At 29.8% G+C, this 14094-nt stretch overlaps 1 protein-coding gene across 21 annotated transcripts in view; it reads right to left on the bottom strand.

Annotated features, from left to right (window-relative positions):
- The window catches only part of LOC117104321 (calcium-activated potassium channel subunit alpha-1-like), a 102863-nt gene that overhangs the window by 23802 nt on the left and 64967 nt on the right, over nucleotides 1–14094 (bottom strand). For 10 of the 21 annotated variants that reach the window (XM_033245136.1, XM_033245134.1, XM_033245127.1 and 7 more), the window contains exons 12-16: nucleotides 10378–10431; nucleotides 8235–8344; nucleotides 4815–4883; nucleotides 4355–4441; nucleotides 3997–4073 (exon numbers count right to left, since the gene is read on the bottom strand). In XM_033245136.1, coding sequence (XP_033101027.1) covers nucleotides 3997–4073; nucleotides 4355–4441; nucleotides 4815–4883; nucleotides 8235–8344; nucleotides 10378–10431 — 397 coding nt within the window. Of the gene's footprint in view, nucleotides 1–2275; nucleotides 2342–3996; nucleotides 4074–4354; nucleotides 4442–4814; nucleotides 4884–8234; nucleotides 8345–10377; nucleotides 10432–13161; nucleotides 13192–14094 lie in introns of all 21 variants that reach the window. The other 11 variants (XM_033245131.1, XM_033245125.1, XM_033245118.1 and 8 more) reach the window with 3 other exon arrangements.

Consider the following 14094-nt stretch of genomic DNA (forward strand, 5'->3'; position numbering starts at 1 on the left):
CTCATTTACTCTTTGAAATTATCATTTTTATCATAGTCAGTTTCATTTAAATACACAGCCAAAATATAAACATCCAGATTTGAAATAAAACCACATTTTGCCCTTCAATCTTTTGCAATTACGTTAATAAATTATTGATTGATTTATAATTACTTATTTAATTGTACTGGGTTATGTATTTATTCTATAATCATTACAGATTAGGAAACAATATAAATCAGTAAATACTAATTATAGTTAGCTTAAAGTGCTTCCACTACCTGTTATCTATGTATTAAGTATTCATACACACTAATTTATATATTAAATATTCATAAGTGTTGATGGTTTGGTGTTAACCTACTGAAATGCTGTTGATTGATACCATAAAGTCTACAAGTCAGCAATCTACTGATTATTGATATCAAAGTGAGAATCATCAATCAAAATATAGTTAGCTTACATATAATAAAAAATATTATCATGAAAAATAAATTATTAAAACTGGTATTATATATTAATAGTAACAACAACAATAATAATTATAATAATAATAATAACAAAAATTATATAATAACAACAATAATAATTTAAAATAATTTTAGTAAGGGTTTTTCAGTTTACATTATTGTGAACACAATGTAAAATAAATACTGTTCATTATGATCATAACCAAATGTTACAAGTAGATATTATGATGGTGGTGATGGTGAAATAATAATAATAATAATAATAATAATAATAATAATAATAATAATTAATAACAATCTACTTAACAACCACGATGTCATAATTAGTCTACTTCATATGATGATGGTAATGATGACAAGGTTGACGATAATAATAATAATCATTATCAACAAAATACTTAATAATCATGATGTCATAATTAGTCTACTTCATATGATGATGATAGTGATGACGATAATAATAATAATTATCAACAAAATACTTAATAATCATGATGTCATAATTAGTCTACTTCATATGATGATGACAGTGATGATGATATCAATAGTAATTATTATCAACAAAATACTTAATAATCATGATGTCATAATTAGTCTACTTCATATGATGATCACAATGACAAAGATTACTATATTAATAATCATTTATCAACAAAATACTTAATAATCATGATGTCATAATTGTTTTCTTGAGGAGTAAGTTGAAAATGATGTCATGATGATCATAACAATCATTACTAAAAGTTTACTTAATAATTAGTCTACCTAATATGAGGATGATGATGTCCATAGTTATCACTAACATTACACCTAATCATTGGGTCTACTTGGTGTGAGGATGACTATAGATAAGTTCACACACGATAGCTAACGGTTAGCAGGACCCAGATCACAAAATGCGCGCTTACCTGTGCGTTCATACAAGAAAATCCCCGATCCAGATGCCAAGATGATCAAATCACTGGCCAATATGAAATTGGAAATTGATAACACGTATGAGTGATTGGATAATGACTGAAACACGCTCAACTTGCTAACCGATAGCGCTTGCTAAACGTTAGCATATCCGGATCCTGGTAACGGTTAGCGCTAACCGATCAGGCGTTCTCACATGGGCACTAGCGGCTAGTGCTAACGGTTAGCTCCCGATCCAGATACTAGGGCTCTCGTGTGAACCTGACCTATGATGTCATCATCACTATTAGTATGGTGGTGATGTTGTCATGATAATTTTAATAATCATCTTAATGAGTCCATCTATGATGATGACCATCATAATACTACTTGAATATGTTATATTGAACAGCTAAACAGTACATTCAAAGGTGTCAAAATGCAAGAAAGGACAATAGTTAGGAAGGCACAAATATAGGACAAGGGTAAAGGGCAGAAGAGGAAACAGTTCGGGAACAAATATGGGACACAGAGGTACAATGGAGCAGTGGAGCAGAACTGATGCTCGGTATCAGAGACAAATAAATACACATAGTTTCTGGATCAAATAATCTGCACAAAGCTCACTTTCTTGCAGTTACTTTGGGATAAATGGGATAAATTTATACGGCATTTATATTCATTATGCTCATTATAATATTCATGATTATCAAATATGCACGACAATTTAGCTATCGTTCACTGCAAATTATAGGGTGATTTATGGCGCATTCATTTAGCACATGCAGATTCAATACTCAGTACAAATATAATTTATTGCTGGTTTTTTGGAGGGGAACGTGCTGGCTTCTAGTCCACTACAAACTTATACATTATAAATTAACATATTCATGCAGTTAATAAATATGCATAGTTATCAACTTTAACACAACCTGGAGTTCTAATGCTGGCTCTTGAGAAAATTCGTCGATGGTAAGTGTTACGGCGCCGTTTGTTGGCTATAGTGAAGAGAGAAAGATGAACAAGAAATACACGTGCGCTTCAGACAATTGATAAAGACATAAAAAGAGCAAATGAAGCATTGTTATCCAAAGAAGGAAAAAATAATAAAAATCACACTGTTACAGACACTATCTCACATCTGACCTAGACAAGAAACTACATTCAAAAGAAGCATATTAAAACAGTTAGAAAGTTAAAACACAAGTTACATATTAGCAGACAAAAATAAATATATAAAAATATTTGTTATAAAATTTTTAATACAATTATAATATGATGCAATATATAAAAAATAATTATATAATTATTTGATAGGAACTATGTGTAATATTCATTGAGGTTAAAATATGAAGTTTCTATCTTAAATAAATATATTTGACCTGCGTTCATACCACTGGATAGATCCTTACCCAAAATTTATAAAAAGAAGTGTATAACCTAGTTTTTGAATGTTTTGCAGCGATATCGCTATGGAGATAGACAACGAAAAAATGGTTGATTCTGTGGCATAGTTAGCAGCCTTTCAAGACAAAAGGGATTGGTGGTGCAATTTGCGTAATTGTCCAATTATTGAATCAGTTTGGCAGTAAGTGAGCATCAATGTACCTCAGCGTCGCATTGCTGTGGCTGATGCTCTATCATACGTTCATATTCATATATTTATATAGCGCCTTTCTTTGCAGATACAAATTGGATCCACATGCTTAAGTGTTGCTGCTGTATTCAGCGCAGGAGCAAGCAACCCAACCAGGTACCCATTTATACTCCTGGGTGGAGATAAGAAATGCAAATAAAGTGTCTTGCTCAAGGACACAAGCGATATCTCATTAAAATGTAAGTAAATCTAAGGAAATTATACAATAAATTCTTGAATGGGGTATCAATGCTTTTACAACTCAATTTTTTAAAAAAATCTATGACTTCTGTTTCTAATACAAACAAACCTTATGAATATTTATATTATAAAGTACATCTCTTTGTGAAGCTATTTGGTATGACAGGCACAATTGTTTATCTAACTGAATATGTAAACAAATTAGATGTCTAAAACATCCATTTTTGTAACCTATATCAAGGATGAAGAATCTCAAAGCCTAAAAAAAAGAATATATATCTGTCAATCTATAATAGGATGAATTATTAATATCATAATTACAGTTAATAATGTAATTATACAGTAAATTTGTGCAAAAATAGACTGAATAGTCAAAATAGTCTGCATAGGATATGATGTAACAAATATACACTGCAAGTTAAAAGCCTTGAGGTGAAATGATCACCCAATATATGTACCACAGCAACTGTCAAACTAAGTATAAAATCTAGAATGATGTTAAATAAGAAAATTGTTGACAAATACCAAATTGAACATTCAACTAAATCACTTATTAGCCTAATCTATCCAAGTTATCCAAACACCTCAGCTGTGTATACAGATGAAATACTAATTCACTAGCTGGCATGCTGAACATGTTAGTAAATTTAAAACCATACTATTTTTTTTAAATACATAAACTATACCCATCAAAATAGAAGAATAATCAAGTCACTGAATAGTCTATATTATCTGAAGATATAGATTTACTGAGTAATAAAAAACCCTGATTGTTAAACCCGAAGGGTTATTGAATGATACCTCCGCCATGCTTACCATTGTCACAGCTGCATTGCTTGATTTGAGCAACTTCTCGGATGTCCCCATGGCAAGATCGACAGTAAAAAAATGCTCTGAAAAATAACATTATTACAATTAATGCTGTCTGTTAATTGTCATGGCGATGATGAAAATGATGGTGACCGAAATGGAACCATTGGATGTTTTTATCTATTTACTCTTTTTACAGTTTCCGTACTCATGTTCCATTTCTTAGGGTGACCCAGTGACACAAAACGTTGAAGGATGTTGATGATAATTATGATGATGATGTTTATGTTGTTGAAAAAGATGATTATAAGAAAGAATAGTAGGATGAACCGAAACAATTAAAAAAATAATGAATTTAGCTGACCTTTTAACCTCTAGTGCTGAGTCAGCAATGAAGAACCCCAGGGTTTGTTCTTGAATCTTCACGTGGGGTCCTGGATTGATGGCGATTCTGTGAATAGGAATCATACTGATAAAGACCAATAAATGTGATAAAGTTGGGTTACTTATATTTGCGCCCATAATCCTCTAATGCATAGCATTGGTCTCCATCCCTATGGTTTGGTATCATGCTCATGTTGCCAAATGCATAGACTTGGTCTCTAGCCCTACAGTTTGCTATGATGCATCTGCCAGATGATGATCAACATGTATTGTTATATTTTCAATACATGTTGATGATCAACATGTATTGAAAATATAACAACTCAATTATATAAACAGATCTATCATTCAATTTCATTGTAATGAAATAATATTATTAAAGAATTAAGACAATAGATTTGAAGACTGTAAGCAACTTGGGTGCTAGCCATGCAACTTACGTGCTGGTTTCTGAGTCCACATTGGTTTCCACTGCTACCAGTAGTAGTCTTAATTTATCGAAACATAATCTACAAATAACAAAAACAACAAAATTATTACAACACTATAACAATATCAAATGAGTATAGTTACTGCAAAAAAAAATTACTGAATGAACTGAATAAACCATAACCTCTCAGAATTTTCAGTGTACAAATAATTAGCGGATCTGTTGCCTTTTACTACACTACCATAATAAATATTCTTTCATAACAAAATTATAGTTCTTCAGATATAAAAATGATGGTCTTACAGTGTCAGTAATCGTGCAACAACAGAAAAAGATTTTTTCCTTTAAGTACATTTTTCAGATATTATAAAGAGAAACCTGAACTTGAGGGCTTTACTAAATAAAGTAGTTTATGAGACTTCTACTAGATTCAAATGCCCCTCAACATGGCTTTTAATGTCATCTGAATTGTTTACATATTCACTCTGAAAAAATAGCAAATGAAAAGTTATTTAAATTATTGACTTACTTCTATATTCCTACAAACTACAGTTTTATTATTGGGCATGCAAAAAAACTAATACATGAATAATTCAATTCTACAATTAACACTGATGATTTTACAACAAATTTTACTAAAATGAATATAAATTACTAATAATACCATATAAGGACATTAAGATGAAAAAGTGAAAGAAACATGTCATCACATGACATTAAGTACAGCAGTATACAGTATGCTCATCACTGTTAACCAACACCATAAAAAGTAAATTAACCTATTTAGTAGAATAATCAGGAAGTCAGCTCTCTTTTTGATACATAAATTGGTCACCAGTGTGTATGGTCGGCCTATCAACAACTGCTATGTATTATACATTCAAAATTACATTTATTGCAAAAAAGTACATACAGACAGAGTGACACTGGAATGCGACCTATTTGCCAATTCATTATACAAATAGTAAGTGATCAGTATTGATAGGTTATTATATAACTTACAGATTAATTACTTTTACATAGTAATCTATGATCCAAGTATAAAAAAATAATAACCTAGTCGAATACTGATCAATAATCTATTGATCAATTTGGTTTTATAATCTTAACTATTATGTACTGTAGACTAAAAACACAGCATTTTGACAAATACCGATAGCAATTAAACAGGCTTCAGCTTAGAATGACGCCAGATCGATCATTACTAAAAAATACACTAAAACCATTAGCACTTAAGAAACACATAAAAGCACTTGAACACTAAAGAAAGTGTTCAAGGCACTTGAGGACTTGATGTTTGTAGACGTTCTATGTAATGACTGCAGTGTTTTATATCAATAAAAATATTTATTCTTTGGAACAAAAGAGAGCTTACGTCACTAGCCGATATATGTTTTTTCCAACATAAAGTATTTCTCAAAAGACAGTATGTTACGTGTATATTTTTTCTCATTCAAATCTTTAATTTAAAGTAAAAAAATAACTTACTTAAATATACAAATTAGGCAATTCAAACATAATAATAATATTAATAATAATAATAATAATAATCATAATAATAATTGAGAATTTATATAGCGCAAATTATAAAACAATGTTAAAATCAAATGCGCTTTAGACTGAAAGTTATAATGTTTCCTTAAAATAATAATGTTTTGATGTTGGCTTTGAAAGTGGATATTCTAGAAGATTGCTTAGATGTAATGGTAGAGTTCCAGAGAGTAGTACCTGCAAATGTGAAAGATCTGTTGCCGATAGTATTGAAGTTGGTTTGGGGTATAGATAGAAGGCATTGGTGAGAGAGATGTATGCATGAAATTCAATATTTGAATATCTGTAATTCAATATTGCAAATTAAAATATTTGTATCTTTTCTGTATTTTCTGCTGAATTTAATTATTATTATTATAGCATGCTTTTAGTGACTGCTACATAAACTACTTTGAATTTTAAACATCTGTGTGAATGTCAAGCTGGACACTCATTAAACCACAAGTGTAGCACTTGCATATTTGTTCCATACTTCTGCTGAATAATTTGAAATAATCCAGCTGAGCAGTATATAGCATCATATGTAAAACAAATCAAATTGTTTTTATACAAATTTCAAATAATATTACAAGATTTCTTGATTGTACACTTTATTCTCCAGTGTACTTTACTTGGACGTTGGAGACAAACATTATAGGGACCACATTATAGGGACCACATGAATTTTTCTATGAATATACTAATTACTAAATATTCAGTTCATATATGACTATATGTTTTCAATGTTTAATAAATGTTTTGAAATTAATTATAATATAAGTTTTATTACCTAGCATTCCTTCTATTATTCCATAACTTCTGCCACTCATAAATGCAACATACACTAAATAACTATTTATGTCATATTAAATCACAATTAACACTGAACACCGTGTTTAATGAATTTTTTTGTTTTTATTGGTTACGACAGGTATGCAACAAGTAAAAAAAGTATATAAGGAAGGGTCATTGAAAATGTCATGTTTAACAAGTGTTAACAGTAAAATATTGTTTCAAAAATGCATTATATATAATTGGACAGTCTAGCAGTAATTTTTACTATATTTGAAAGAGTAGAAATATTTAATGAGCAGAAAATCAGAAACTAATTATGAGTGCTTCAAGTTTAGGAGCATATTAGGTCAAAAATGGAGGTCAAGGTAAGAGAAAGCAATTAACATGCTAATTGGATAATCTCAAAATGTCTCAGTCTCTTTTCGGAATTACTGTCTTTTTGTTTTATTTAAGACTAATTAGTGGATCCTCTGGTTTTTGGATAAGAGGTGATTGCAAAGGTTATTACATTTTCTGTTTTAATGCACATGCATTTTAACAATGATATACTACCAATTGTAGTAAGAAATTAATAGTAAAGATATTGGTGATGATGATGATTATTAAGATGAGGATGACAATGTAACTATGTCAATGATAATGGGGTTGGTTGATTGTTACAGCAATGACAGTGATAGGTGGTGGTAATAATGAATGATGGTAATGATGATAATGATTATAGTAATGATGATGACGTTTATGTTTATGATGATGGTGATGAAGATGATGATGATAGTAATACTGATAATGATGATGTTGATGCTAAAAATAATATTGATAATGATAAGAATGATGATAATGTTAATAATGATGATAATGATAATCAATATAATGATACATGCAGTGCATAGTATTATTTTATCTTCAAAATCCAAGCCAATTATAAATATGATTCACCACTTAATTTAGGAACAGAAAATCATTATCACATGTTAAATAAAAAAAATGTCACAAAAATATGCAATGAATGTTTGGGGAGTGTGGCATATATATTTTGCATTTATCAGCAATCATCAGCAGTAAAAACATGAGCAAAACAAATTATGGAATTGAAGAAATAACTTACCGTGTGACCTCTGGAAAGGTCATTCCCGTGAAAGATCGTGATAAGTATTCAGTGTACATTTCGTTGCCACAACCGTTTAAGTAGTCTGTTTGCCATAAGTCGTTGGATCCCTATACAGACGAAAGATGGTTTAGGGGGGAACAAAGTTTTAGAATCAGTTAGGGGCATTACTAGCAGTACAGATCTTGTGTATCTATTTCAATATATTACTATTAATTATTCTGTACATTTCAAATTTTCCTTAAGTTTGCAATTAAGTTATTTTAAATCTTTTGAATGACATTTTGAATGTCTGAGATTGACTGACATACTCAAATATTTTGCTTTTGTTTTGTACTATTCTTAATTTAGTGGTTCAATGTTTTACATTTGGTAGTAGTATTAATATTATAATCAGTAAATATCTTAATATCAATATTGCTGCAGTATTTCAATTTTTACTGTGTGCTTTAGTCAGATCAATTGTTAACTCTCAGCTTATAACTCCTATTTTATCATTATTTAGTTATCTTCAATCCAAAATTAAAGTAAATATTTTATTAAAAAGATGATAAAGATTGCTATAAATTTAATTGCAAAAATTGATTTAAAAAAATGCAAATTTTGACTATCGATGAGATTTAAACAGGAATATATATAATTGTATGTATATGATTTATCAATAAAAAATATGAGTTGATGTGATATTAAATGTTGAAAAATTTATTTTTAAAACATGAAATTTCAATATTGATTATAAAAATATTGTGATTTATCAACAGCGAAAATGATTGCAATGTATAAATTTGATTGACATGTTTCATTTCTGAAATTGTTGTGCAAAGCAATATATGGGTGGAATATATATAAATGAAAAATGTGGATATTTAAAAAATGTCTTCAACCATTATAAATATAAAGTAAATATTATCTTTACAAATCCCTTCACCACACGTTATTCTCACAAATGATTCCTCAAAAATAATTAAACATAATTAATTAAACACAGCTGGTTTCTAAAACAATTAAACAACTAAAATAATCAACAATTTTTCACAATGGAATATTAACGAACGGTTGAGAATGTGCGTCGGTTTACTGAAAACTATTTTTGATCGATGTATGACTGGTATAAAAACAATACTTTTATTTCATACATAATTGATGTTAAGTGCTGGAACGAACTCGGGGCTACAATGGGGGAAACACGGCCTTCTCTTTATGGCTGAAATAAAGGCAGTTAAACAGTTGTGCTACTCATGAAAGGAACGCTGAAACAGTGTCTGCATTTATTGCAACAAAGGAGTGAAAATGCCATTTCAAACCGGGCACAAGAAGGAATGCAGGGGAGCATGCACAATGTAACAATCGAGAAAGAATACAAACAAGAACAAATACTTTCTCAAAATTGTTCTTATTTGTTTCATATTTTATTAATATTTTTACAGGCACATTCTGGCTAACGATAAACGTGGGTTGCACTTTACATGTCTTTGACCATGCCACATTATTTCGGAAGAATCAATAATGAATACCTGATGATCACAAAGCTAATAATCTATCTTACTCAGTCAAACAAAATGATTGTTTGATTTATCATTAGCAAAAAATGAGCACCACATTTAAGTTCTAGGTTATTAGAATATTTTCATATGAACTGGCATAAAAATTATTAGTAAATAATCCAATTTTGACACTTGCAATATCATTTATAAATCTTAATTTTGTGTAAGAACCAATGCTTTTTAACAACTGTTATACTCATGATAATATGCCAATTTATAAGAACATACAGGAAATGATCTGCTTGTGATTAAAAAAAAAAAAAAAAAAAATTCTTTCCTGAATTAATTTTAAAAGGAAACAATTTGTGTATACAATAATGTTAGTGACCACTACCTTCCATATTCAAATGCTGGTTGATCATTTAGTAATTTGCATATTATTTGATAATGTACAAAATAATTAATCAAAAGCAGGTAAGCTTTTCATTTCCAACAAAGTAGTTAATATAAATTTTTAATTAAAAAAGTTTGCTATAATCATCAGGCATTCATAATATGTTAATTAACTTTCCGACTACTGCTGACGAATGGCTTCAAAACTGGTGTTAGTATACATTGATATATACATGTACTGGACCAGGGCAGGCGTCAAGACTTACAACTAATTGCATGTCTTTAAAATCCGAACCACAAGCATCCTCACTTTTAATAGGCTAAGAGAGTAAAATTGAACATTTATGGCAATGTTGTTGTAGTAGCAGTACTAGCGGTAGTAGTATTAAATGCAAATATAAATAAAAGCATACAAACTCTCATTATAAGAGTGTAACCATTCTAAATAATATGAGAATATTAAAACAAATTATTGTTTCCATAAAATGATGAAGCATATACCATGAGTAGTTGGCATTTACAATTTTAAAGCTTTAATTTTTTATATGCATCAGATTATTAAACTGCTGCATTGTTAAAAAGGTATTTAGAAAATTCATAAATAGGTTATCAACTAGTCTTAGCATATAGTTCAACAGTGTTAATCATTTTTTTTAAATGCAAAAAGTAACCTTCAGTTGTTATATGAAAGAAACCCATAGTATTCCCAGCAAATCCAGTGCAAACAAAAGTAACTACTAGTGCACAATAGTACTGTTTCTTTAAATCATTTTCAATTTAAATACATTCACATATGAAATATGTGACATCACTATTGCACTAGAAATGCTATCACAAATCTAACTACAGATTTTGAATAGTGTATTTATTTGCACAAAATGACAAAATTCTTGTGCATACAAAGTTCCATATCACTAACAGTTATTCTCATACTCTCTACTTCTTTCATTGTGACTAAAGCAAATCTTTCCAAATTTGCAAACATTGCAAATTGATTGAGATTGACAAAATAGAATATCTTAAGTTTCAATACATTTTATCAACATACACAAATAACCGATATTTACATACATATACATATACTGAAGAATAAACAGTATAAAAAGCAACCCACAAGCATCTAAATATTATAGGTTTCTGAACAAATTTTTAAAACTAATTGAATTGTTTCGATAGTGACAATTATCATCATCAAATTAAATTAGTTTTTTTAATATAATTTTATTAAATATTTGTTCCACATTTCAAATATAGAATAAATTTTAAAAAATTCAAAAACAACACTCCAAAGTATTACTAGTGAATGCTGAATTTAGATTGCAGAAAAATGATACACAATTAATGCAATTTCCAAAATGTTCATTCAGAGATGTTTAGTATTTTATTACTTGTATAGATCATTACCTCTATTTGGAATAGTTTTCTATCTAGAATCTGAGAGCAACAGATAGTAGAACTGTTGAATCAGACAGATACCAAATTTATCATTTATTGATCAGAAATTCAAATGAAATTTGTTAGAGCAAGCAAGATCATGAATATAAATGGGCCACTGGCATATCTGTTTGAAGAGAATTTCCAAATTCTTTTATAATTTATGAACAAAAGGAATTGTCTTCATCAAATATTCAATAGCCACATAATGTCACTAAATGGCATAAAGATATTTTATTTTTTTTATTATTTTTTTACCACAATAATGTTTAGATAATGTATATACCACATTTTTTCTTAGACCATTCCCCTTAATCCATGATATATTTCTGCAGAGTTTATTACTTTCCAGCTTCAAAGCTGATGGTTACTATTTTAATATACCAAACCTAACAAAACAATAACAAGTATATTAAAACACACAAAAATAACAATAAAACATAATAATGAAATAGCACCAATAACAATAGTTGTATACCAAACCTAACAAAATAATAATAAAGCATTAACTCACAAAAAAATAACAATAAAATACAATAATTAAATAGCAACATAATAAAAAAAAAGTATAAAAAAAATACAGTAATATCTACCTAAGCTAGCAAGCCACAACTGATCGGCATTAGTAAACTTTTACTGTCATTGAAATAGCAAATGTAACAAAGCATCAAATTTGAAAGATAAATTACAGCTATTGCAGCTTAGTATTAAGATTGATAGTGAAAAAAATAAAACTTCCACCAGCATTTTCTTAATAGACCGAATTAGTCACCAAAGATTACGTCCTCGCGATTTTGCCGAGTGGTTATGAATTTGTAAACACTGGATAAAGAGCTATGCTAATGCATTGAGCAGAGTCGAAAGTGGTGTATATTAAATCATCTAAACAATGAAGTTAATAGCATAAAAGATACTTTTTATAACAATGTACACATTTTGAATGATTCATAGATTCATGAGACAGGGTTGATTTGATTTAAATTTCCATTCAGACTAAAATATGAAGAGGTTTGAGAGGCCTTGCAGGGTATGCAGGTCAATCGCTTGCGGGACTCACCACATCCAGCGTTGACTAAGGCGATCGCTGTTGATTTAGAGGTACACATTCAGCTTAAATACAGTCATCAAGTCATTTTTTTGGAAGGGGGGAGGGGCGAGTTTCCGGGGGGGGGGAGACGATGCCCCGATGAGGGGTCAGATTTCCCAGACAAAACCAAAGTGGGCATGGTCGAGCTTCGAATAAGCGGTTTCGAAAGTGGTCCTGGGGGCTAAGCCCCCGAAAACTTTGACAATTTAGGGGTTTCAAAGGCTTATTTAATTGATTTTAGAGTCTACTAATATGTAGAAAATACATATAACTTTTTTTTTCTCCCCGACAAATTGTGCTTTTTCTCCCCAAGGGGGGCCCAGCTAACCCTAACCCTAACCCACTTTACCAAAAATGTTCACATAAATAAGTTTGAGAACTGTCAAAATTTACTCGAGCAGAGGCTTATTATTGTGTAAAAAAACTACCACCTAGCGGTTGGTTTGATGTTATACCCACTGTAACAGCTTTGGTTTGGTGACTAATTCAGTCTATTGTTCATAAATATTAGAATTAACAATCATCAAACCTCTGTGTTTTCAGCATCACCATCATTAGACTGTTATTTAAAAAAAAGGTTTGGCAACAAAGGAAAGAAAACACATATGGGTTAAAGGGGAACAAAATAAAGGTACAAAACAAAAGGAGATGAATTAATATTATTTTATGGGAATGAGATGTGGTTTGTAGCTCATAAACATGCTTTTATACCTCTAGGCTTAACATTCCAGTATTCATGCTTTCACTTACAACTCCTCAACTCTACTCATTTACCTCTTGATGAGATTTAGGTTATAGAGAATCCATCTTATAAATTGAAAGTCAATCAAGGTTGGATGACAATGGTCAACTTAATCAGTGTTAAGATTATTCAGGGTGAACATGTTAGGAGTGTAAAAATGTGAGATAATTAACCTGGAATACAAATACTATGAAAAGAGCAGAAATGAGATATAATTTGAAAATTGCCATACATATAAACATTAAAAAATACAAATTGCAAGTACAGATGGAACATGTACACCATAAGAACAAAAAAACATTGAACAGAAGCAGTTGATACAAATTAAATTCTAAATATTTCTCAACTATGTTGTTTATTGAATGACAACATTTTGAGGCACGATTAACAACCACAACGGGCATGGTTGTCTAGGCCTATTTGAATTAGTACAAAAAATTAACATAAATATTTTTATATAATTAATTAAAATATATCTGCATTTGAGTTATATAACATAAAATATAAGTTTATTGAATAATTAACATTTTAATGCTGATTTCATCACCAATGACACTTCATGCTTTAAAACTGAAGTATGGTTTCATGCTACAAATATTATATAACCAAGCTAACTTTATGTTAAAATCAAATGTGAACTGAGCGTGTGCAATCACAGTTTGGGTCACATGGTACAAGCAATTTGTGTACCTAGAGAGAGAGTATAAAACGTATTACTTA

Source organism: Anneissia japonica, unplaced genomic scaffold (assembly GCF_011630105.1).
Source record: "Anneissia japonica isolate Jap-2015-1 unplaced genomic scaffold, ASM1163010v1 scaffold4536_len1192065_cov207, whole genome shotgun sequence".
NCBI classification, from domain to species: domain Eukaryota; kingdom Metazoa; phylum Echinodermata; class Crinoidea; order Comatulida; family Comatulidae; genus Anneissia; species Anneissia japonica.